This window comes from Nomia melanderi, chromosome 8, assembly GCF_051020985.1.
Source record: "Nomia melanderi isolate GNS246 chromosome 8, iyNomMela1, whole genome shotgun sequence".
In the NCBI taxonomy this organism is placed as follows: Eukaryota; Metazoa; Arthropoda; class Insecta; order Hymenoptera; family Halictidae; genus Nomia; species Nomia melanderi.
The window spans coordinates 10,120,840-10,147,287 of record NC_135006.1 but is presented as its reverse complement, the minus strand read 5'-3'; the positions used below and the strand labels follow the sequence as shown (position 1 = coordinate 10,147,287).

At 36.2% G+C, this 26,448-nt stretch overlaps 1 protein-coding gene across 5 annotated transcripts in view; it reads right to left on the bottom strand.

Moving 5' to 3' along the window:
- LOC116427504 (E3 ubiquitin-protein ligase Rnf220) overlaps positions 1 to 26,448 on the bottom strand; it is a 272,759-nt gene that overhangs the window by 176,622 nt on the left and 69,689 nt on the right. For 4 of the 5 annotated variants that reach the window (XM_076369661.1, XM_076369659.1, XM_076369658.1 and 1 more), the window contains exon 4: positions 20,386 to 20,523. The exons of the other annotated variant lie outside the window; for it this stretch is intronic. In XM_076369661.1, the coding sequence (XP_076225776.1) occupies positions 20,386 to 20,523 (138 nt within the window). The remainder of the gene's footprint in view (positions 1 to 20,385; positions 20,524 to 26,448) is intronic. 5 annotated transcript variants of the gene reach the window in all.

The following is a 26,448-nucleotide window of genomic DNA, read 5'->3' as shown; positions in this document are numbered from 1 at the left end:
ACATGAATAAATAGTATTAAAACGTGGACTGCAGAGAACAAAATTTATTTGATAGTATTTACAAAGATTGGGATATATAGGAGTTTACTTCCTCGAGTTGCCTGGTGTCAGGTTAATCATATAAAATGAAAACATTCTCTACTATTTCTCATACTTTGTGGTGTACCAAAATATTTCTAAACGATCAAACAAAACCATTTTGTTTCGCCCGTAAAATAATGTTAAATAATGAACACATATAATTTCTACACACTGCAAAAGAGCTTCCAAAAAATGTCAACAGTAATTAACAAGTTAAGTGCACGAAAATTTTAAGCGTTTTCCCTTAGAGTTCTTCTTTTATAGCAATGAAAAGCAGGGACAATTATTAATTATTTGGCGTTACAATGTTTGCACTACACTATTATCAACTTAGTTACATCATTAAACATTTTCATTTCACATCGGTTAACTTGTACGTTACGATTGTTTTCTAGTCATTCAGAAGCGTCAGTCACCAGTGATTGACATGGCGCTTAACGTGTTAATCGATTTTACAAAAATATGTGGGATCATTAAAATATTAATACTCAGAAAAGAAAAGCTTCGCACAAGGAAAATTCATTGGAAAGTACAAACGCGGCTCATAAAGAAACTGCAGATTTTTATGCATTTATAGAACATTATTAGGAAAAACGATGCAAATATCGATATACTATCCGACGTTTCTCCCAAGCGCGGGAGATTATCGATAACGAACGACGAAATCTCTGGTGAAAATGTTGACAAGACGATAGCATTAAACAGATTCACGAGTTACCATAAACGCGACGTTTGTAAATCGTGCTTTAAGCGGGGAAAAGAAATAGAACCGAGGAAACTGAATTCGCCCGAATCCCCTGTACGTTATCGTGCGACACACGTACCGGGATTTGTGTGAGCACAAACGCGTCGTCTACAAGAATTTGTTGCCCCTCGAAAGTATTTAAATTACATTCCCTGCCACATGCCGACGTTTCAATTCTTTAAGTCTCCACCGTGAAACCCTTGGGAATTATCGATGCCTTTACGGATGTACTGTTTGCAAATAACTTCTTTATGCTGGAGTTTATTCGTGTCGATATATGATTGCGGGCTCGGGATATCTTATCTCTTGCAATAAATAACAACTCGTAACAAACATTCTTACGTTCGCGTTTCTTGAAAGAGAACGTCGAATGTAGTTACATAACTGTTCCTTTGACAGGACGCGTTTCATAATTCTTTAACTGGATTCTTTTCTCGATAGTTTCGCAAACACTTATTTTGAAACATGGCTAATTAAATGTAATGTTAAAATTTGAAGAATTAACGAAGTTGTAATATTTTGGATCCGAACTTCTGACTATATTTAGCTAATTGATCTGAAATCTTGCATTCGAATGCACAATGAACATGCTATAAAATATTCAAGGAAACCCCGCTTTCGTTTAAACAACAAACGTAACAGAAGGCAACGAAATAACAAAAAGTACTAAAATAATAAGAGTAAGAAAAAGTAACGTTACTCTGCCATCAGATTAGCAACAAACGATAATACAATACCATATCCTAAAACTCAATCAATTTACCAAACCTAAGTGATGCACAAACAAACTACCCTCCTAAATTACATGTAAATCCTTCGTTTCCCCAATATCCGAAAAACATACTTAATATTCTAACGATCATGGCGAACGTATACGACCGCTGTCATTTTCGATTTTACTATGAAAAACTTGACATTCCTATGAAACTTTTCTCGGTCATTCAAGAGACATTATTTCTAGATTATGTGAGTGAAAATACGTGTTGGCCCCAGGTGGTGGTTTTGCAAATTTGGCATGGTCGTTAGAGTGTTAAACCTCTCCCACGGTAAGCGATCGCAGAGCACCTCACAACCCGATTAGCCCCTCAAAACCCCTATCTCCACAACGGGAAACTAAAATGCTGGCAAAACTGTGCAAAGAAGCGGAGTTAAAAGATCAGGCGCAGAAAACACGTGCGAGAGAACGAATCCGATGGTGGGATCGTTAGAGAGAAATGTCAGGGCGGTGAAAACCGTGGGCGAGGAAACTAAATCAGTGGGAATCCCCGTAGCCGCTTACGGGTCGCATATGTGCGTAGATTTAACCAGGCACCGCGCAAACAGGGCCTGGATGTGTGTTGCATGCTTCCCCGTTATCATTTCGAAAATCTCTAAACAGCTCCCATCCTCCCCCGTGAAAGCCAGCCCTATCCGTCAGCGCTATCTCCTGCCGCGCGCCTTCTCCGCGCGTCGCCCGAAACCAGGATTGTTTTGCATCCATCCGGTGGCTTTTCCGTCCTCCTCCTTTTCACGCGTCCCTCTGGCGAGTTTAAAGAAAATCGGTGAAAATTTAAAGCGCTCACCCCTCGCGGCCGGGCTGGGCGGTTCACCGTGTAGGCCAGGGAATCGCGGAGAGGGATGGCTCCGACTGTTATCGGAATGCTTATCGTGTGTGAGGGGCTTACGTGGATTGTGCCCGGCGAACCACGACTGTTACGATGCTTCGCACACCGTCAGGATACTACCAAATATACTCTCTCGCCCAATCGCCGACAACTATGACCCCCTGATACCGCGACTACCCTCTGCTTACGGGTCGCCGACAAATAGTCAACGTATCGTGATTATGCTACGTTCGCGCCGGCACCCGGTCGGACTACCGGTGAAAGATGACGAGCGTTTCACGCGGGAAACACGCTATAGTTCTATGATACGTGCACGGCGCGGTGTCAATATCGAATACATTCCGCGGACCGTCTCGGACGTTGAGTTTCATTCGGTTCTGGACAGTTTGCGTTGCGCGACGCGTGTTTCGCGGGTTTAACCTGGTAACTGTGGAATTTAGTTTCTACGCTCTCCTGCTTCGCGCGTAATGAAATTTAGAAATGAAGTGTGCATTTACTTAAATGCAGGGGAGAATGCACTTGAGATTTACCCCTTTGCACTCGAGCGGCGCCTTTCAATCGCCAGTTGATTTGACCGAACAAAATGATCAAATTTAGAATTCAATATCAAATTTTATATAATGTATCGACGCATGGAACATCCAATTAAACTAGTTCTCTCGCTTAATTTATACAAGGTATTTCTTTATGTTATTTGTAAAACATATCATTGATATTTAATCAGGAAATAATGAATATTTGTTGAGAATATTCTTGAGTGCAAAGGGTTAATAAAAGACCAAAGCAAAACAGAGACGAGTTATATGTTTATCTGAGAGAGTAAAGAATTCAAGGTTGAAGGAATTGGTAGCATTTCAAGCGTTAAGGTGTTGTGTGTACTCGTTGAACGCATTTAACTGGCCAACCCCGTGTCTTATGATAACGTGCCAGACTCGTAGAGAAGATTTTGGGCAGAATTTAATAAGCATACTATTTGACTTTTGTGAATTTAAAGTGAATATTATTTGTATGTTGTCAATTTATGGCGAAGTAGTTGTGTCGATTACAGTTGAAAAAGAAATTATAAGGCAAGGGGTTAACGGAATGGAAATCGAAAGGATTTTTCTTCCCTTCGTCTTATAAAACTACGTGAGATAAAATGAAACCGAGTTTCATTGAACTGTACTGGAAACCCTTACAATATCTCGCAGGCATAATTGTATAGCAAAGAGTTAATATTCGTCAAGTTTCGTAGTAGCCTTTGATTATAGGTTTTTTGTCTGGAGCTTTGCTTGCAATCGTTCTTTTGTGTGGCAAAATTTCTAATTGTTGAATTTTTTATTTTGCACATTAAAAAGTATCGTAATAAGGAAGGTATAATAATAATGATGATCGTAATTTAAATTTGTTTAGCAATCGATGAGAAATCTTATTAACCTGGTGATAACAATTTTCTTTAAAAATGATGAAGAAAGAAAATGTCTAGTTTGCAATAATGAGAGTATTTTAGTATGCATTCAATGTGAAGTATTTTTCTTTTCATATAAAATAACTCTTTTTTTTTAAATACAATATTATTAACTTTTCATTTCTGTCGTTGCAATAAAGAACGATAAACAACGGAAATTTGAAAAAATCACAGAGCTTCGACTGTTTAAACAATTTCAATAAATAAACAACCAGATTCATAATTACAGAAGCAGAATAAAATTAAATCGAACAATTTCCCACACAACATCGGTATTCGAACGATTATTATGTAACAATATAAAATGAACGATAAACTGTATAATTACCGGAAGAATACGTGTGACCAAGTAAAAGTTCGACAATTATAAATTTTGTCATTTTACTAATGGACCTTGCTACTTCGGCAATTCGATGCAAAATAACACAGTTATTTATTTCAGTACATAACATAATACTTCATTATACTTGTCGATAGGTAAATACTCTCTCGGACATAAACAGCTGTCTTTTGGAGACTTTAATGCGCTCCAAATAAAACGTGAATGCTTTGTCTACCAAATTCAATTTATTTAAAAGTGTTCCTTCAAAATTTGTTTCTCTTAAGGACTTTCTAAACGACATTTATTAGATTGTCTCAAAATTACAATCCGAAAAGAATTGAATTTAAACGACAAATTAGCGGAAAAGAATATTAATCTATCAAACGAGATAAAAATTACATTTTTGAAGGAATTTATAAAACTAGTTTTGCTTCATAACTGTGTGCTATATATTTTTTGTCTATTACTATTTAACTCAAAAACTATACTTATCAAAATGATACATTTCACACCGTTCATTTCATAATTATTGAAACTGTAAAGACGCTTTGTGAGAAATAACGAAATAAATTCGAATATTTGCTGAGAATACGACAATTCGACGATAAAAGTCGTTTTAACCCTTGCGGGCGCTTAATTGTTCGAAATATACGAAACATTTTCAATTTTATAGATTGCCTAAATCATAGAAAAAAAAGAAACCACGGTTACTGGTCTCTTGTTGCTCGAGCAATTAAATCATTTGTCTACTTGGCGTTCCAAATATGAAAATTGCATCTCGCCGAAATGTCGACATTCGTCCGGAATGGGTTAAATCTAAAAAACTGCAAATACTCCTGTAATTTCTACGAGTAACTGAAAATGAGACAGGCTAACTGTTTCGCGGTTTTAGCATTAATAAAACTAATCACCTCTTACGAGGTTCGAAATAGAGACCCGATACACGGCGCGCAGGGTTGATACCTTTTTAGACAGGTTAAGTAGGACAGTGGCCGCACAATGCAACCGCGGCAACAAAAACACATTGTTACGTGGCTTTAACTAGCAGAGATGCGGCTGATCCGTGCGAGTCGCGTTTCATTCACGACATGTGTTGTCGATATACCTGATAACGAGTTCAAAAAAAAAAAGGGAAAGAGCACAGTACTGAAAAAAATACAGGTTATACAGGAAATAGATATTGAAACGCGTATTTGCTGAAAAATGAAAGTAGACCGGATATTGAAACATATTTTCACTAGACTGTTTTCGATCGATGCGTTTTAGTCTTGAACAAAGCAAACAAATCTACATTGCTCAAAATATTTTGTTACGCGCAACAACGGCATGTAATCTTAAAATTCTTCGCAACTAGTTCGAGAGGATTGATTAAATTTGGTGTAATAGATAGTATAATAATAACAAATAAAAATTTAATATTTTGACGTTCATAAAATCAAACTATTGCCTTGTAACATCAAATCAAAATTGTGGAAATGGTATCATATCGCTTGTAGATCGTCGAAATAAAATTTAATTGTTTTACGTCTGAGCAAAATACTATTTAATTATTACAGGTACATATTTATTACATTTTTATTGGAAATGTAGTACTAATATTAACTCAAGTTTTTGATTTAGTTCTAGATCTATCGTTCTTCTTTTGTAATTACTGATATTTTAAAAGTATTGAATGTCAAAGTATCATCAAAAGCATTGTTATAGTTTGATAAGATTTACGAATCATATTAAATGCTCGGTCGTTCTAGCATTGATATTTATCTGTAGATTTTCAAATAATCGAAGACTACGTTACCGGTCCCGGACGTGTTAATACTAAACTAAGTTTAATAAAACTTACGAAGGTGTTTACGATTTGTACAAATCGTATGTTATAAATAAATGATTTACAGCTACAATTTGCCCATCCTCTCTACCCTTCTAAATATTCCTTCATTCAATCTTCATTTAACCCTATCCATTCATTTAATCTAACTCGTGAATTTCTATGATTTACGACACCCGTCAATTCGTCGGATACTAATTTTTATAAACATTATTTGCTAAAGGTTCATGTCAATTTTGATTGATGCAATTACAGAAATACGTTCCCTAATCCTCTGTTTTAGAAGTTGTAATTTCCAAGATCGACATGAATGAATAGGCTATATAAACTCTATTGTTGTAGAATACAATAAACTGTATTATAAATATCCGTAAATCTAGCGTCAAAGTAAAGTCGTTTAATATCACATGTTACAAATATTGAAATAAATTCTTCGCAAGTCAAATTAAACACAATCTTGTTTCACTTTCAATTCGGTAAACGCGCTTTATGTTTCGTGTATCTAAATATACCCGAAGAGACTAGGGTATTTCGCCGCGTTGGGGATGAAATACTGGGGAGAGGCGGCCGAAGGAAAGGCAGGGGGGCGGTTGCTCGATATTTTAATAAAGAAGATTGCAGGACGTGACACACTTACTTAGTCACTAGAAACAATTACGATAAATTAACAGGTCTCGTCTTATTCCCCGCTGTCTGCGAAGAAAATACCCGGCTCTGCTCATCCCAGTGTACTTTCCTGATTTTAATTACCGATTTAATTAGTTTCACTCGGGGATATTCAGTTCGTCGTCCATTTCTATCGAGTTCCTGCGATAGAATGTCCAAATCATTTATTCGCAATATTTACATCATTTACTTGAACTTTTGGGTATTTACGCATTGTACGGGTTACCTTTGTTTTTGGAAATAAAATTTTAATAATATCAGTGATAATAATTATAATAATAATGATAAAATATTGATAATAATAGTAATAGTGATGACATATTAATAATGCATTATAATATTAAATAAATACTAACCCAGACCTAATGACTAACCTATAATACGTAAGTATACCAACTTTTGTTGTCACGATACAACCGTGGATTTCTTTAATATTATGAATATCACATCCTTGCATGATGTTTTAGTGATACAACTAAATGAATAATTATTTTACGGGGAAAAGTGAATTGAAAATGTATAATACAATTTTTAGATTGTAATTGTAACCTGGATTATTGGATAATGCAGATTAAAAGTTTATTGAATTCTCGAGTTAATTTTTGACAAACATGTTTTTGTTCGTGTCTTGCTAATCTTCTTATCCTTTCAACTTAATCTTTCCGCAATTGCACTGTCAGTTTTACAATACTGTGCAAACGTATAATTTTTGTAAGAGTAATTCATTATGTAAAATTATATTCATTATATTCAAGTATGTAAAACAGAAGTTTTTATGAATTACAATTTAACATATAATAGAATATTTGCAATATTGTTTAGAATTTTCTTTACTGAATAACTTACATAAACATGAAAGATTCATATAACGAACAAATCGAATCACAATGATAATAAAATCACTTGACAACTAAAATGAATAATAATTAAGAGGAAAACATCTAAACGCGATAATAATTCGTTGATCGATACGGAATGCGTGTCGCATCTTGAATCGCATCTTGAACAAAGAGAAACGACGTACAATTATTCGGCAAGAACAGAGGTTGCGGTATAACAAATGAAATCCTGCGAACTTGCTAGATTAATGCAGTGAATGATTAAAATGCAAGGAACAATGCGCCGAAGAGTGCTTGAATACCTCGGCCGTTTACAAAAACCGTCTGTAACGCGCACGATTAAAAACACGTTGGATAGCAAAATCTCTGCGGTTCATTTCAATGGGGAGTGAAACGCAACAGAGCAAAAACTGCAGCTAAAATATGCCGGAACGATGCATAATGCATTTTGCGATAAAATATGAATTTATGCACGTGCTGAGTTGCACTGTTTCGATTCGATCGACGATTACAAAGCTCCTCCGACCTCTGTAACACGTGTAATTTTCACGGAATATTTCAGATTAAATTTCGAAACGCTCGGGAACGCCCGGGCAAATATCACGAGTATAATCCATCGAAAAATACAAAGCGCACTTTTGTTTATTATTCGCTTGCATTTGCGAAAATATGCCGGAACATATTTCTCAAATCTTCTTATAAATACGTCTCTCCCTCTTTTCTTCGCTCCGATTGAAAATATTCCTCGCGCACGCTCGTTGGATCATTCGATAAAGAAATTTACTTCGAAACTACTTCCCGCGAAACACAACGGAACAGTTAACACATGAATAACTCAATTAACTCAAGCTATTTAAATTACTAATGATTCCCCGTAATTCCGTTCACTTACAAAACAGTTCTCGCATTTCGCGTTTCCAAAATACTTCTGCGCTCGAGGCTCGCGCAATAAAATCGTTACCGATATCTCGTTCCACTTTCAACATTATTCCAAACGCACAATTAAACCGCGGCAGGGTTGAAGCGAGCGAGCACGAAGCGGCTTAACGCGCAATAAAAATCCGCAGTCGTGCCGCGTAGCATGATACCCAGAAAATTACCGAGTTTCCTTTGCTACATTCATTCCGAATATTTCACGGGGAAGACGCGTCTCGTTAAATGAGACACTGCAACTAGAAAGCTTGTTACCGATGGCGAACGCGTTACGTGCGTCCGCAGCGTTGCGTTTCACCGGAACGTCCCTTCTAATATCAAACAGTAAAAGTCACAGTGGAGGGTAGCAGAAAATACTACGGATATCAAATTGCAAGCCGGTGCACCCAGCGAGATCCTTAGCTCCGGTATGAGGAGAAGTCCGCTGGAAACGCACGGGAAACGGTGGTCGAACCGAAATTCGAACGCACGGAAGCTGGGATATTAACCTTTTAGCTACTATACGCCACCATAGTGGCTTTCGTGTATATCATCAATTTGAACGGTACGTCGCCATAGCGGCTCCATTCTTGATTCGTCGTCGATAACTGTGTTCACTCTAAACTAATCTAACGTAATTGCACAGTGGAAAATTCTATCAGCCTTAAATCTCGGTGCTACATTTATGATACGCAGACCGTGTCAGACCTTGGCGTACAGAAATATAGCTGCGAGGCTAGTCCCGCTAAAAGGTTAACACTAAAACTATCGTGCAGTTCAGTTGACATTTCGAAATTCCTCCACAGAAACTCCAAGGATGCATCTATTGAAACTTCAATTGATTTACAATTCAGTTGGCGCATCGCTGAGCCAATTTCTTGAATAACCTCTCAGAGAAACATCTGTTACCTTTTAAAAAGGAGGAACCAGGAATGGGCCATTTTGGCCCGTACGGTAGTTTTAGCGTTAAAAGTTGCGTGAGAACGCGAGCCAGATTTGACGAGAAGCCGCAAACGTCGGTGCTTTCGCGTAACGCGATTACGAGCAGTACCACAGAAAGACCGCTGTACTAGGAAAAGCAGTAACGCAGGACCAAAACTGGCCACGGGGATATTAAGGCCCAGCATAGTAGCCGTTAAAATTTATATATTCCTCGACCCGACCGGCCGCTGCCCGCGGGAGACCTTTAAAAATGATTTCCGCCGGTCTATCGTCGCGGAAGAGGGCCCGCAACACAGTTTAATCGACGATCTTTCTCGTCCCGAAAACTTTACCGCGCGCGCAACCCCAACGACGCGACGCCTCTTTTTTCTTTACGTCGCGATACTGTATAATAAACTCCTCGAAGGATCCTAATGTCCGTTTTACGTTACGAGTACTCTGTAACCCTTTCCTTCGGTTTATGCTTCCTTGTAATCTGGTTCGGTCAGTTCTCGATGGGTACTTTAGGCGTTTCTCGATGTTGGTATTCTTTGTGTCGTTGAGAACTGTTAGGGATGTTCGAAACACGAGGCAAATTGTAGTTATGGATAAGTGGAGTGGAATAATTGTGTGAAGTTACCTCTTTCGTTGATAGAGAAATGTATTAGCTGTGTTGGGAATGTTGTAGTAAGAGGGTTAACTATTTGAAATCGAAGTTAAAAGGGGGGTTTTGAGATTTGCTTGTGTGACTCGGAATAGTGAGTTAGTTGATATTTTTTTGAGTTTCGGTGGAGGGAAAGTTTTATTGGGTTGTTTAAATATTGATATTATAATGTTGTTAATAATACTAATTATTATTAGTTATTGACGTTGGTAACTGTAAGAACTCGAAAATAGTAGTTGGACCACTATTATTCTGAGACACTGAAATAAAATAAGCCTATTAATGTTGATATAACTTCACGGACATGCAACAATTTGTTTCGATATAGATTGTTAATTTAATTATTTTCTGGAAATAACTTCAGTCTGCAACAAAGTCTAAACGGGTATGAAAGTAAATTGAAATTTAAGTTATCAGAATATTTGCTGCCACGAAGTCAAAAATTCACTTAATTTACTCGTTTACACATAGATATTCAAGAAAACATGCATTTGCATTAAAAATTATTGATAATCATTGCCGTCAATGCAACATACATATATATATGTCGCATTAACTTCATTATGAACTGCATTTTTAAACTTGCGTTTTCTCAGCAGAACTTCAAAGAAACCGACCATATTTTTCTTCGAATTTTAAAGTTATTACTTTCAGACGAAATATATAAAACAAGAATTTATTCATCATTATATTTTTCGGAAACAATGTTCAAACTAAAACTAAAATTTTCTCAAAAAGTTCAATTCTTTCTGATCAATATACAGAGCAGAGAAAAGGACAGGAATAAAACACAATATCATTTCAAGCTTGGGTGTGCACTGTCATCAAACAGAGTTAATCGTTCAGTGCTCGCATGGTTCCAATTTAAAACGCGTAAGATGAAAGTGTATAAAGTAATTAGTTTTGCAAAAAGTTGATTCGATAAGCTAGTGCTATCAAAATTGATAGTTTTCAGAATGGCGCGTTGTCTACCTTTTTCAAGGGTTACTTTGGCGAGCATGAAATTGTGGAAAAATCGTTTGAAGCGGCCGACGAGAGGAGAAGATAGCCGAGAAAAATCAGTGACGATCCTCGCTGGGGGGTCGCAACACATATGTTTTCGTAGTTACTACATTTTATTAAATGCATCATCCCGTCTTTACGAAATATAAATAAAATGTAAAACGTTGAGCGTCACAAATATGTAATAGCGAATGCGTTAAAATATTGTTTCCCGCTTAAAAATATTTAACCTTTTTGATGGAAAATTCTTCAGAATAAATTCGTGTGAACTTAATTTTATAGAAAAAGAAATTAATCAGTTATTTTTGCAACCCTTTCAGAAAATTATATCTTCGTGCATTTCATAATAATCTAAAGTGCACTCCGACGATGCACGAACGTTGCGAATATTCTAATCAGACATAATGACTTCATCTACCGGCTGTATTATCGATGTTGTATTAAGTTGCAGGAACATTAATTGCTTCATCAGTTGCGTAATACAAGCGTAAGGGTGGTTCACCGCGTTATCCGGTAGTAGTAAAATTCTAAAATCACATTTTACATGTCAAAGAATTTTCTACATTCAATGCAAAATAATATAGGAAACAGATAGATACTATAAAACAGTGTGAAAATTCACAAATATTAGAGAAGCATATAAAAAATAGATACGTACTATAAAACAGTGTAAAAATTCGTGAATATTAGAAAAGAATATAGAAAATAGGTGAATACTATGAGACAAACAGATGAATACTAAGAGAATATAAAAATATTCTATATGGTTTACATGAGAAACTTATCAAAATAAAATAACTGCAGTGAACCATGTTAAAACCTGGTCACGTTATTAACACATACAAAAATGCATGAAATGAAAGAATATAACATGAAATTATTTCATTGAATCGTTTTATTATTATTGCACGTTTATCTCGCCTAATTTCACCGCATCCGGTAGCATTATATAGAATATAAAAATGTTTGCAAATAATCATCGTTTAATCGGCTGTATTATAGTAATTCGATTTGGTCGTGGGTCACCGGTGACCCCCGTGCCAGTCAACGTGTTGAATGTTGAATGTGTCCAATTCTCCCATACGATACAGAATTTTCTTTATATAATTGAAAGAAACATACCAGCATATTATATGTACATATATTTATAATTATAATTAGTTATAAAGTAAAAATGAAGAAATTGGACGAGTGATTTTCTAAGTAGAAACTTACACAAAAGGAAAGACAAACTGATAAACAGATTAATCGGACGATGTAAGAATTGATAGAAAGTTAAGTGGACGAAAGGAAATACAAAATGTTAAATGAAATTTTAAAACCGGTCGTTTGACCGGTCGCGGTAGATTTAGTGTTAAACTGGACCTATAACATTAATCAAACATACGATCGGTCTGCGTTACAGATAAGAGTTTCAAAAACATTCAGTGAAGCGTCAATGATCGTTCGTTGCGTATTGTTATCCCGGACAAAAGCACTCAAGGAGTAATTCTGATTTACCGCGGAATTCAAAAAATTAATCCGCAATCGAGTTTCGTTGCACGTGGAGGGGAAAAAATGACTATCCATTTGGATAACGCATTGCTCTGCGTGAAACATTGCAGCGCGCGACGCGCGTGGATCGACGCCGATGAAAATGTCTTTAACGGATAACTTCAGATTCATCGCAATTACCGGCTACGTGATTATGTAAATTTATATACGAATAAAAAATCGTCGGGCGCGCGAAACCGTCGGCGGGAAACAAAAATGAATATTCCCGGTGAAATACGGCCGGTTTTAATACTTATTTAAAGCCCTAGCGATTAAAACAAATTGACGAGCGATAAAAAATAAATCAAACTATTCGCGTTGGTTAAGCGATTCGAAAAAATTTATTCCGCTAAATGTGTCGCAATAACTTCGTATGGATAAATTGCGCTCCGTCCGTGCGCGTACTACGGTATTTAGTATTCGCGGACAGCAGGCGAATACTAATACGAAAGTAAGAAGAATAGAGCACAGCGAAAAAGTAATATAATAAAAACTAGAGAACGGTGACGTTGAAAGCTACGAAACACGATCAGCGAAATGTTTTATTGATAACAAGATTGCACGACTATTGTTATACAATAGTCAGGTGCGTATAAAATATATATTTACACCTAAATAAAAAGCAAAATGTAGATCCACGCATCCTCGTGGGAATGAAATGATACAAAGAGAGAATAAAGATCGACGGTTAAAACGCCATCCTCGATGATGCGCACGATGTCGATGCGTGTCCTTAAAACAACTAAGACTTTAATTAAGCTGAAGGTATACCTTGTTTCGCGTCCCGCATTTTTAACCCACAAAATCCTCGCGGGGGGGCAATGAATTTATGTGTTATTTAATCAAAGAGACCGCTTTTAACTATCATTTTCACTTCTTATCTCTTTATTTCGTCTTTACGCTCCTTATTCTTGGCAGTCAAGGTCGTAAGTAAAGGAGCAACCCTATTCGGCGTGGCATGGAATATTTAATTAGTTTTTCCAGCCGACAGTCGCCGTCCATAAATGTTAATTGCAGATGAAGTAGTAATAAAAAGCCCCCTCCCGAGTCCTTGCTCGAGCCACCCTTCCCTCTCGCCCCTTGATTCTTACGACGCTTAACGAGTACCCGCAAACATTATCCAACGAAAACCACTATGGAGACATTTTTCCCTCGTTTACGGCCTCGTTGACATCTTGCTGTACGCAATTGTTAGATCTTCGATGTAAATCATTTCTCTTCTGAATGGAAAACTTCTTATCTTTACCCATTTCTTTCTTTCCCCTTATCCGAGTTCCTTTTTTTTTATCTTTCTCGCGAATGATGCATCGCACTCCTTAAAACACTTGCCTCCGCTTCTGCTTTGTGATTTAAGAAGGACCTTTGCGTTTTGGGACAGTAATCTTGGTTTCGCGCGATGCACGAAGGGTAAAACAATAACGGGACTGAAGGGTAAATTGTAATATTGTTTCTGTTGTTTTAATTATTGGTAAACGGGATAAATTATGGGAATTTATCCTATTTATGGGAATTCGAGAGAATATATAAAATATAAGAAGTGCAGAGATTTGTAGAGTGTTTGGTATGGAAAACCATTTTCGATGTTAGTTCTATTCTTGAATTAATCAGTTCCATTCTATTTACAATTTTTAACCTACAGTGACGGGTAGAACATAAGATATGCAAATGGTGTGGTTGATTTATAAATATTGCAGTACAGTTCGTGTTAACTGAAACAATGCACAGCTGCATTCTAAAACTATTTGAAAAGATAATATGTTTCTCGCATTAACATTCTTAGCAAAGTTGAGCACTGTGCAATGGAAGTTATAATAATAAATGACGAGGGTACATCGTTACATCCACGAAAATGACTAATAAGTTTGAAAGTAAAGACGTACAATATTGAGAATATTTTTCGGAAACAATGTTCAAACTAAAACTAAAAATTTCTCAAAAAGTTCAATTCTTTCTGATCAATATACAGAGCAGAGAAAAGGACAGGAGTAAAACATAATATCATATCAAGCTTGAAAGCAGTGTGCACTGTCATCAGAGTTAATCGTTCAGTGCTCGCATGGTTCCAATTTAAAACGCGTAAGACGAAAGTGTATAAAGTAATTAGTTTCGTAAACAGTTAATTCGATAAGCGAATGCTAGCGAAATTGGTAGTCTTCAGAGTGGCGTGTTGTCTACCTTTTTCAAGGGCTACCTTGGCGAGCACGAAATTGTGGAAAAATCGTTTGAAGCGGCCGACGAGAGGAGAAGACGGCCGAGAAAAATCAGTGACGATCCCCACTGAGCGATAGAAGAACGGGGATGGCCAGAGGGGCCATACCAGCAAAGGCAGAAAGAACGGAATTTAATTAAGTAAAATTACTGTCGCGCGAAGAGGCGAGAAGCAAACGGGACGAAGTGGGCGGGCAGGGAAACGGGGTGCAGAATGTTGGACGAAAAGGTGGCGATGCAAGACGTTACATGGGGAACCTGGGGGAAGAGTGGGGTGGCTGGCATAATGATCTTATCCTTCGATGAAAACGTGGCAATAGAAAGTAAACGAATTCGCGCCAGCCAGAACTCCCGGTTCTTCCGCTTTTCTTCGCAGTTTAAACCCGTGGAACAGTTACGACTGCGGCGTTATCGGTAATGTATCGTTTTAATTCGCACCGGTAGTTGTAACTACTAGGCGAAATGTTTCAGAGTCGTTGAATGTTTATGTTATTCGTTGTAACGTTAGAATTCTGCGATTTCTGCGAGATTTCATGAGAAATTTAGGCTACCTTTAGAGCAAGGTGTGTTAACACATTGCGTACCGGCTAATTTTCAGGAAACTGAATTTCGATGGCAATTTTCAGTGAGATCAACTTATATCATTATACGTACAAAAACTCAGATATCATATTGTTATATAATATATTTTAAATATTTTAAATCAATTCCAATCGAATTTAATATTTTTTTTAATGCTGTGGTAAACAGTAAAGTTGTATAGCTAAGTGTCTTGATGAGTGTATAATGAGATTTCTCATTACCAGTACGCAATGTGTTACTGGTTTGAGAATTTTTTATTTATTTAGAAACGTTACTGTTACGCGAAAGTGAGAAGGAAATAATCAAATATTGTTTTATGAGCGGATTTTACAGCGAATATAGAATTTTTATTTTAAATAAGAAATGGCGGAAAGTATGAATAAGTATCTACTGTTATAATATCATGAATTATTGATTTATGGCAAAGTAAATATTGAATTTGATACAATATGCATGTGGATTAAGTACTGGAATACCTAATGTATATTACATACTCTTATATACCACAATAACTACGAGAACTATTTCAAAATTGTAATAATTTCAGTTAAGCTGTTTTCATTACAAAGATTAGTCAATCAAAAGCCATATGCATAAAAATATTTTTTAATATGCATGCATTGAGTCTTCTGTTAGAATCAATGGTCTCTAGGATTCTTTAGCGATGAACTTATTTTTTCTAAATAGATATCATACTTGACAGAGGAATTTATTTTTCGAGAATGATGTCACACTCATGGTACTTCAATAGATCCGCGTTCATCCGAAACGCGGAGGAAAAAGGTGTTTCGAAGATCGTTGGAATTACCCTCTCCGTTTCAACTAGAGTAAATCCAGGAATGCGTTCATCCCGGAGGATCCATGCAATCACACGAAACGACCATTTACGCCTCGGTTATGAAAAATAATACCTCCGTTGTGAGGAGAGCCTCGTCGTTTCGACGCAACGATGATCTAGGAGAACGAGAAAGCTCGAAATTAGTCATTGTTCTTGACTTTGAAATTCCACTCTGAGGCGCATCTTTGCGCGGAACAAGCGAGTGCATAATTTAGAGGCTTTTCGTACAAAAATTCCATACGCAAAATGCTCTTAAATCCAGAAGTGGGTCTTTGCATACACATTTCCAAGATTGAAGTATCTGTGAGGTACACATAGCTGTTCTTCTAGTATATTTATAAAAATTGGGATGCTCTTTTGGGAGACCAATGACTGTAAATTTATTATTAAGATTAGAAGATAAATAAGATTCTTCGTTCTAGCTTGTACCCTTCTATAATTATTAACCTCTTGCCTTATAATAACATATTAGACTCATGATACACAGTTTAAATAAAATTTAACAAGTATAAATATTACTCAGTTCTTTTAAAATTCAATTTAAAGATTATTTTTCTGTTATTAACCGTAACCGGACCACGATGTAACTTTGAGTCACATATGAACTTTTTACTTAAATTTTTTTATTATTTCATATTGCATTTCCAAAAGATTTTTTGGGCTTTCAAAATTTGGGCCCCATAAACAAAAACAATAGCATATTAATCGTTCCTTTTATTCTCATAAGTGACTGAGAATCACATCGTGGTATGATTCGTTATAAAAACACGTGGTATGATTAAGGTTAATGCAGTGAATCGGACCTTTTTCGCGTTTAAAATACCACGACCGTTCGTTGACGATCAGCGACGCTTCTCGAAGGCGTGCGATTTTGTTTTTAGGCAGTCGATTTCGAGCCTGGTTTTCGAAATGATGTAAAATTTTATGCAGAATCTATACAACTCGTGTACTGAATGCAGGAAGATATAAAAGAAGTTAAAAATTTATGTAATATTAAAAAAGGATAGCACAAACAGTCAAACATGTGGAAATGAAAAAACGAAATGCGGTTACATGTTTAAATGACACAAAAGAAATCGTACATTATTTTACGAAAAGAAATATCTTTACACGGTATATATGCGTTTTCGAAACTATTAACTCCTTGTCCTATAATTTTTTCCATAACTGCGCTGCCTGGAATAATTTCGTTCTTAATCATTTACCGAAAAAACAAAGTAAAATTCCCAATTCATCTATATCCACTTTTACTTCAAGACCTAAAACTTAGCAATAGAAAACAAAACGCTTAATTTCAACTCAAACCAATTAAGTAACATTTCATTTTTATAACTTCCACTCGAAAACTTTCTCACGAGTCTGATCCGATATTGTACGGTACAGGGCTAATACATAAATGTTGAATAGAATGTACCTCACAATTATAAAAATAAAATTAATTAATTTGAACACGAGCAGTTGACAACAGAGAGAAAATGTCGCTACGATTAGCCCTTGTCGCTGACTTTAAATATCGTCGTAACGACGACTTCGAGCTGTCATATCTAAAATCGATAGCTACGAGTAAATAATTTAGTTATTCAAATAATGAGAGATTGTGTATGTGGTTTTCTTTTTTTTCTGATAATCAAGATTTCGATGCGTAATTCAATCTTTCATGGAAAGAGCTTTCAAAGGTTTGGAAGATTCTCATTCGCAAAGGATTAACCGATCCGAAGAATCGGATGAAGCAAAATTTTTTAATAGAACCATATATCATTCCTTTTATGTTGCGTAAGCTCAATGAGGCCAACACGATCGTTCATATTTTCCGGGTGTTCGCAGATGCTGACTTCTAATATACGATGACGCGCATTACTGATATAAACCAGCCTAGAGATATCTGACGGAAGTGCAAGCTTGTTTACAATTGGTCTTGTTACATTTGTAGACACGAAGATGAGCATAGCTCGTTGGCTTAGTCTCTGCAAACGCGCAAGTCGATCTTATAGCTGGATTTCGGGGATCGATGGACCACTCTAAGCCCAGGGAATTGCGGAAATTAACAGAGCAATCGATATTCTCGTCTCAATATATCGGTTCGATGATGTGATCCTCAAATCAATCGTTTATTAAACCATTGTCTAACGCTATTCGACCGTTAATGTTACGTTAAACTCGTTTCGCTTCATATTTCCAATAATTCTTATCCTCCTGCATTATAATACGCCAGAAAACTCATCTGTAGATTCGACTGGATAAAATTATAATCGACTAAGAAGAAAAACGGATCTCAATCCCCATGATATTTATGAAACAGGTTAATGTAGTTGCTTGTTGCAACCCGGTCAATTGTATCGAACAGACGTTGTATTTACTTATTGTCTTAGTGAAATTAAAACAGAATCATCATTCCGTTATGCAATCAACAAATATCAATTTTTTGTTATCAGCAAGCAACGTTTGATGCACATAAAGTACTCGCAGGAGAAGTAGAATTTCTTTCGCAATAATTGTCTGCAAATTATTTTAAATTAGAGTTACGAAAGAGATGGCGAATCAAAGGGTTAATCATTGTAATAAATATCATGCTACGATGCAGTAATCTTGTTATCTTGTCACCGTCGAGTGTAATAAAATTGTTGATATTTACAGATTAAATAGGAAAGTAAGTATTAGATAGTAACACTTTGGCAAGTTTAATTATTTCGTCAGGCTAGCTTGCACCAGGTGTTTTAAAAAACACTGTATGTTCACACCCTGTTAAGTAACATTAGACTTCGAGATCGCAAGAAAGTAACAGGTTTTGTTGAATTAGCAATAGATATCGCGAATCGTGTTGGTATGTGATGCTGAGAAATTAATAATTTCCCGCGTGTATATATAAACATATTATATTTAACGGCTGTTATAATGCCCTGTACTGTGATTTCGACATACCGAGTGTCCGACAAACTTTACACGGAAACATCTCTATCTTTTTCACTGATCGGTGGAAACACTGCTTGCAACAGTTGTTTCGTTGCAAGCAAATTTGGCTGCAATACTTTTTTTACAGGTTATGTCACAGGCGAGATAAGGAAAATAATTTTGTACTTTCTTGAGGGAAAGTTTACTTTTTATACCTTCACATTTGAAAGGACAGTAAATTTTGACAACAGCAATACAGTAGTTTCGTGTTAACCCTCAGTTGTCGCGGTGAACAATGCATCTGAATTTTTCTAGCTTGCGTAAGAAGATTTTGATATTTTTTCGTAATTAAGCTTCCGAGTCAATTTAGTGTGCACGAGAAACTAAATAGTAGTAAACTTTTATTTGTGTTGAATATGTTGACATTGTTGTGAACTCTTTGGAGTCAGATAGATTAAAAACTGCCATGTTGAAAGCGTAAAATTACGCATAATATACATTTTTAATATATTCTTAACGATTGTTATATTTCATACTTCTATGCAATTTGGACTTTTTCTTTAAAATCGTGTGCCCCAAAGAGTTAACGAAGAAAATGCATGGAGTCCATGGATTGACCTCGAACTTAACAGTTGAGAATTAAAATGAATCGTTCTTAAGACATTCGTCTTCGCCGATTCTACTACTTCCATTATAAAACACGTTCCAGTTCACGTAAACGTACCTTAACACTTTAGCAAAAACAATGAACTATTTCAAACGCTCCCACTACAAAATATTCAACATTTCTTCCAAAAGGCAAAACTAATATCCGCAACTTCATGCTTCCACCTACAAGAGAATCATGTCCACCATACTGCGCCCCCTTCGCGATGAATTCGTCGAAACAACTGTTCAAACAATAAAAAAGAAGAAAACCATATTTTTCGAAACCGAAGTCTCGCACCAAAGAATTCCATATAAAATCTCCTTATTTTTCCACAGAGAATCACCTCCATTCCAGTCGCCAATATCCGACCCACCCAGTATAAATGAAAAGATATATAAAGATACGTCCCTATCCACGAACTTTTTATAACAATCTTCGTCGTACACATCCAACAAGATGTATCGGCCATATCTTTATACGGCTTACGTGCCATTGCGTACCATGTATCGGAACATGTGCAGTAAAGGGGAATACATATCTAGCGATGCATACGTGCGTTGATTAAAGCGCACGGGGTCCTGTTAGGAAAAGTTGCTTCTACATCGAAAAAGATGCATACGACGGTTAACGTGTTAATGAAGATGGCTGGCAGGCCTACCTTGGTCGAATACAAGGCAGCGGGTGGTCTTGGCAGCGAGTCCCGGGGGCAGAGCGAATCTGTAGGCTGGGCCCAGCGACAACCCTAACCCCAGCCCGAGCGCCTCCGCGCCGCATCGGCCCCCGAACACAGGCCCCACTAGAATCACCCACATAACAACGGTCATCAGTCATCGTCACCAGCAACATAATAAACATGATATACATATTAACATAATGTTCATGCAAATTCTCTTATTTTGAATGGCAGCGTACGAGGTCTGAATTGTATGTGGATTCTGAAGAGATAGGAATAGGCAGACATTTTGTTTCCAACGATACTTTGCTGCTGAGGCGAATTTTCTGTGGTAATTCTGGTAGAGGAATCTGTGAAGGTTTATGGGATTGTTTCTTATTTAATGTGATAAATCCCTTGCCTTATAGTAACATGTCTTACTCGTGGTGAAGATTTTAAATAGAAATCGAATAAAATATTGTTCTCCTTTTAGCAATTATTATACTGCGGAGCAAACATAGACATAAAATATGTCTAGAATTGTTCTCTCTTCTTTAATAAATTACTAATCACAAAGTAGTTGTATCGATCATAGTAGAAATAAATCAAGGCAAGTGGTTAATAACGTTGTCAGCTAAAGATATGGTAGGAGGAATTCTAACGTCAGACATTAGATTTTAGGTAGTGAAATACCTGAAGCTTAATGGGAAAATTTTGAGTAAGGAAAGATTGGGGAGAATGAAACGAAAAGTATTGTGGCCTTGATGCATTCGAGTATCGCACGAATCGATACAGAAAAGGACTTATTGTCACTTTCGATGATGACGGATTGTATTATATAATTTGACAGGTATCATACATTTTAAGTCTTTGTGATTACTAGTAATATATTTGTAAAACGATTTTCACGTACATTGATAAATGTTGTTTTAAAATTTCTTTGACTGAACTATACATATATAATAGTCTTTTTTTAACAATCTAAATTCTTTTTAGCTTGCTCAGTCCCTTTAAACCGTACACAAATGTTTTCCTTATTCCTGGATAATGACATAATGTGGACAAAATTATGTTTATGTTGTATAACTAAAAAATAAAAAGAGAACATAAGTAACAAATACATGAATAGTTAGTAAAACATATATTTTTAGATAATTAATAAAACTGGTAAAATACATAAAAGGAGGAAAAAAAATATAATAAAACAAGATCAAGAAAGCGTTTGTCAAGTTGTTGTTAAGTAATGGTGTTAATGAGTCATAGTTATGTATATATTTCATGTAAGCTTTTTTATGTTTAAAAGCATGAACCTATACAAATAGGTAATTGTTAATTAGCAATTAAAAGTAAACCTGTACACTCAAAATCATGCCTACGCTCTGGTATTCTTGACAATCTGCTTAAAAATCAAGTGCACAAACACTTACATTGTTAAACGAAACTTATCAGAAGTATATAAAATTATATTGGATAAATATAATTCCTTTAACTTTTATATTTCATTACATTACAGACAGTTAATAACACGTAAAATTGCTAATTATTACTGGTTACAAATTACGGTCATCCAATATTAAACTTAATAAAATCAAATGAAAATCTCTGATTTCTTTATTTCACAACAATTCAATTTACAACACGAATCGCATAGGTTAACGAAACGTATTTCCAGCTTCTGTTCCACAAACCTCAACGTAAAACAATGAGATATTTAATAAATATGATTAATTATTGTTTCGTTATAAATTACGTACACAGATCCGCAAACAATAGCCAAAAAAAATAATGTGAAACCCACAGCGGCGCGAGTTCGCAAGTTTTTCAACGTTAAACTTTTCGTGGTACCAGCGCCTGCAATTTAATCCCGTTCAATTAAATTGATAAACGTTTACCCGCAATTTAAATATAATAATATCGCGCGCGGTTACTTTATTACACAGGAACGTTTAAAATCAAATATATGTTTTCACGTTTTCAAATGACGCGTCGGATGCGCTCGCGGTAAAGAATACTGTCGACGTTCGAATTGGAAATATAAGCCGACGGAGCCGTCGGAAAAGCAAATTTCGACTGTTCATCGACGTTAACGAACAAGATGAAACGAACCGGTCGCAATGCCATTTCAAAGAGCATTGAACGTATGAACCGTTCATCGTCTTACCGTCTTTAGGAACGAACGAACAAGGCTCTTGTTATTGCGATCAAATATAGGTACCGGTGAATTGTCGTTACATTCTACGCGGATTATATTGGTTTTCAGTATATGGACAGCACGTGGCGGCCGGTTGTCTATCAAAGACCCTTCCTATATCTGATCCAACCCGCCAGCTTAAATTCATATTCATTAGATGAAAGCTATAAATGAATTCTGCTGCGCACTCGTTTGTTAATAACACGTAACAATATCATTTCCATTATAACGTCCGTGGGATTTTATACTAATTCCACGGGGCGAATCGAGTTATGAAAATATTATTTTTATTCATTTCTGTTTACGTGACGCGCGCTGAATTATGAAGATGCATGCATTATAACGCGGGTAATTAAATATATTTGTTGCGTATTTCAAAGTTACCGTAAACGCGACACGGGGATTACCGTGAACGCAATTTTTATTCGGAACCAAGAATTTCATTTTCATATTTCGCGAGATCCTTGTGTTCAGCGAATGCGTGATCATTTTGATACAGTAACGGCGGCTATACTTTCGACATTTTTAACAATTAGTTTCGGTAACGTACTATTACATTTATTTTTGTATATCACGGTTGAACGGAAAATGTTTGGTGGTATGCTGCATACGAAACACGGCACAGTGATAATAGGAATTATGTAATTGTTTATGATATTTAGTATTTTCACTTTATTATTTAGAGATATTTGTATATAAGGGAATGCTTATGGAAAATAAAAATGGGTCTGTATTCAAGCAGATTTTTATTAGCAGTTTTGTATTATCTGTCCCGTAATTATCTACTCTATTCGTCACCAGTACCTGTTCTAAACAAAGCATGCAATAAAACTGTTTCATGATCACTACTACGTAAAATATTATTTCAAGCAATAAAGACTGAATAGTCTGTTCCGTTTCAAATTATATTAACAGCATTAAAAGAAATATCATATTTTTTCCAGTAGACATTTCAAAAATAATATTTCAAAACACTGCTTTATTTGAGGAATATTAAACAGAATGAATATCTTTCCTTTCGTTTTTATTTTCACTTTATACTGTTTCCTAAGCATAAATATCAAATAATAATCTTAACGCCAGAACTATCGAGCGTTTAATATGATTTATATGCAATCCTTATAATATTTTCAGCAATAGACTTTTTTCAGTTTCTTCATATATTCATTACAGTATTTAAGTAAAACTATTTACTTTTAAAATCATTTCGGATAGTTAATATTTTTAAGATATCAATAATCACAATATAACAAAACTAAAATCCATTTAGACGAGTGTAGTAATTCTAATATTAATTCTAACAATCCAACGAAAAGTACATTATGTCACTCCAACTAATAAAGCTCACTAAAAGATTATTAAGAAATCAAATGTTATTAAAACATCAATGTCATCCTAAAACGCAAGGTGGTACTAAGTTTTTCAACGATAAATTATTAATTTTTTCAGATAAATGTATAGTTCTTCTTCATTTCGCTTTGGTTTCTCATTAGAATGTACTCTAAATTAGATTTAGATTTTTCAAACTAAACTACACAGTTAACTGGTCAACGAAACGTCTAAATTCAGAAGCATACAGTTAATTTCAATTTCGATGGAAAATCAATGTTACTAGCAACATACAATATTCAGTAATTCCCTGAAGCAAGCAGGACTAAATTCCACATTCTAACCCCCCGCCATTTATCCTGTTCAGGATTCTGTGTCGTCAGGAGGACTCTCTGGGAAGATAAGGAAGATAAGGAAGATAAGGAAGAAATGTGGGAAAAGTAGCTGGCGCGGTTCAATCCCGTGTAAAGGAACACACGCAACGCCTAAGTCACAATCTAAATTCATGCTCGTGGGTGGGGTAAATGCATCGGGTATAATGTCAGAGGCTTAACGTGGCTTTTAAATTCAGCCTTTGAGATGCAGAGTATGAAGGCTGCCTCCGCCTCGGTCTTCTTTTCAAGACCTTTGACTTTAGAAGCTTACACGCTGATTAAGACACCCGATACAATTAGGCGGCAAAGAGAACCTCAAAAGACGCCTCTCTTTACCTGCCCCCTGGTCCGGATGTAGATGCTTAACCGGTGCCCCGAAACTGACGGGGTGGGTATCTCTTCGTTTGCAAAGAAATTCTACGAGAGTTTCGTTAAAAGCTCATTTCGTCCAAGGATAAACACATTTTTTTCATTATAAAAGGTGTTTTTCATTATGCTTCTCATCACAAAACGCTAGAACCAACTCGAACGAAATGAATTACAGGTTAGCTTCGATTAATGTGAATTCAAGTAACTCGATTTATGAATTATTAAATGTTATGGTCGCGTTTACTGCGACAGAATTTAGTTAACGCGAGGTTCGTGGAACTTTTTCTTTAGAAACACTGTTGAAATACTTTCTAAAATAATAAATGTGTTTATTCCATTATGAATGAATAAAACATGTATAAAAAGATATATTGAAAATATTTTAATACCGTTGCATTAATTAAAATCAATATACATTACTGGACAATAATGTCTGTATTATTTGTAATTTCAAGCATAAAATTTGGAATTACACTAACATAATAGAATCAATTGCGTGGTTAACTCTGCTGCTGTTTTAGTTAAAACTTATGATTAATAAAATTTCATGAAACTTCGTAATTTCAAGAAGACTAGTAATACTAAATAAGAAAAACTTAAAAACTGCAGAAGATCGATAAATATTTCAACATGTATGTATTCATTAAAAAAATTCTTATAATACACATACAGAGGAGGGGGGGGGGGGGGGGGGAGGAGAGAGTTTTGTATAATATTACTTATTCGTCTATAGCAGTGACAATTAGAGAAATAACGATTACCGATTTATCATCACAGTTCGTACGTTCTACTGCCTGATTTATTCACGTTATTAAATATTTTCATTAAACACCAACTTTCTCATTGCAATTGTTATCAAATAACCTAGAAACTTTTCTTTATTCTTTCACAACAAAGATAAACGGTATTAGAAATAACTCTCAATGATTTCAGATCACAATCATTTACGCTATCTAGCTACGTCCGTATACGTTTATTTAACATCTACCTTCAGTGGAGTCACTGGAGACCCGCCACGGCAATCAAAGTGTTAAAAAGAATCCGTCTTCTGACCTCCCTAACAAACCGCACGCTAAATCTCGCGGGGTCAAAAATCAATCTGATTCTTTCGCCAAGAGAAAAGTTGATACCTATCCATGCGGAGGCCGAGCTGAAACGCGAAGCAGACGAGCAGGGTGATGCAGGGTGTCAGAAATAGCCCAGGCGAGGAGGTAGTGTAGAAAGCGAATCAACTAACAGTGCAAACAGCGAAGGAACGTCAGTCCTTGCGTCGAAGCTGAAGCAGCGAGTCTCGCTTTCTCGATGAATTATTCAAGGCTTCTTGATCCGGTCTCTCAGCCGTATAAACCGACAGACGGATTCCCGTCCTCTCAATCGACCAGCTACCGATTTTTTCCTTCTCCCCGTTTCTCTACCCCCTCTCTGCCCAACCCCTTTCGTACCAGTCCGTTCTGGCAGTTCTTTCCCTACTTGCGAGTATGCTGAGACCAGATTAAGATCGCAGGATCGACTGTCAGCTGCGGTGATCATGATGCGCAACAATCGCATGCCTCGGAATCGTCTCGTGCACCATGTTAGGCGGTCTCCTGTTTCCCGTTGTTTCCCCGGTTCTTCTTCTTCTTCTTCTACTGCTTCTTCTGCCTCTTCTTGGTTTTCTTCGTCTTCTTCTCTTTCTTCATTCACGTGGACGTGGACGTTGTAGACGCAGTCTGTCCACCGCGACGATGATTTCTCGTTTTTCAAAGAAACTGGAGACTCTCCTGGGAATGCAAGCAACTTTGTTGTGGGTAATTGTTACATCCAGCT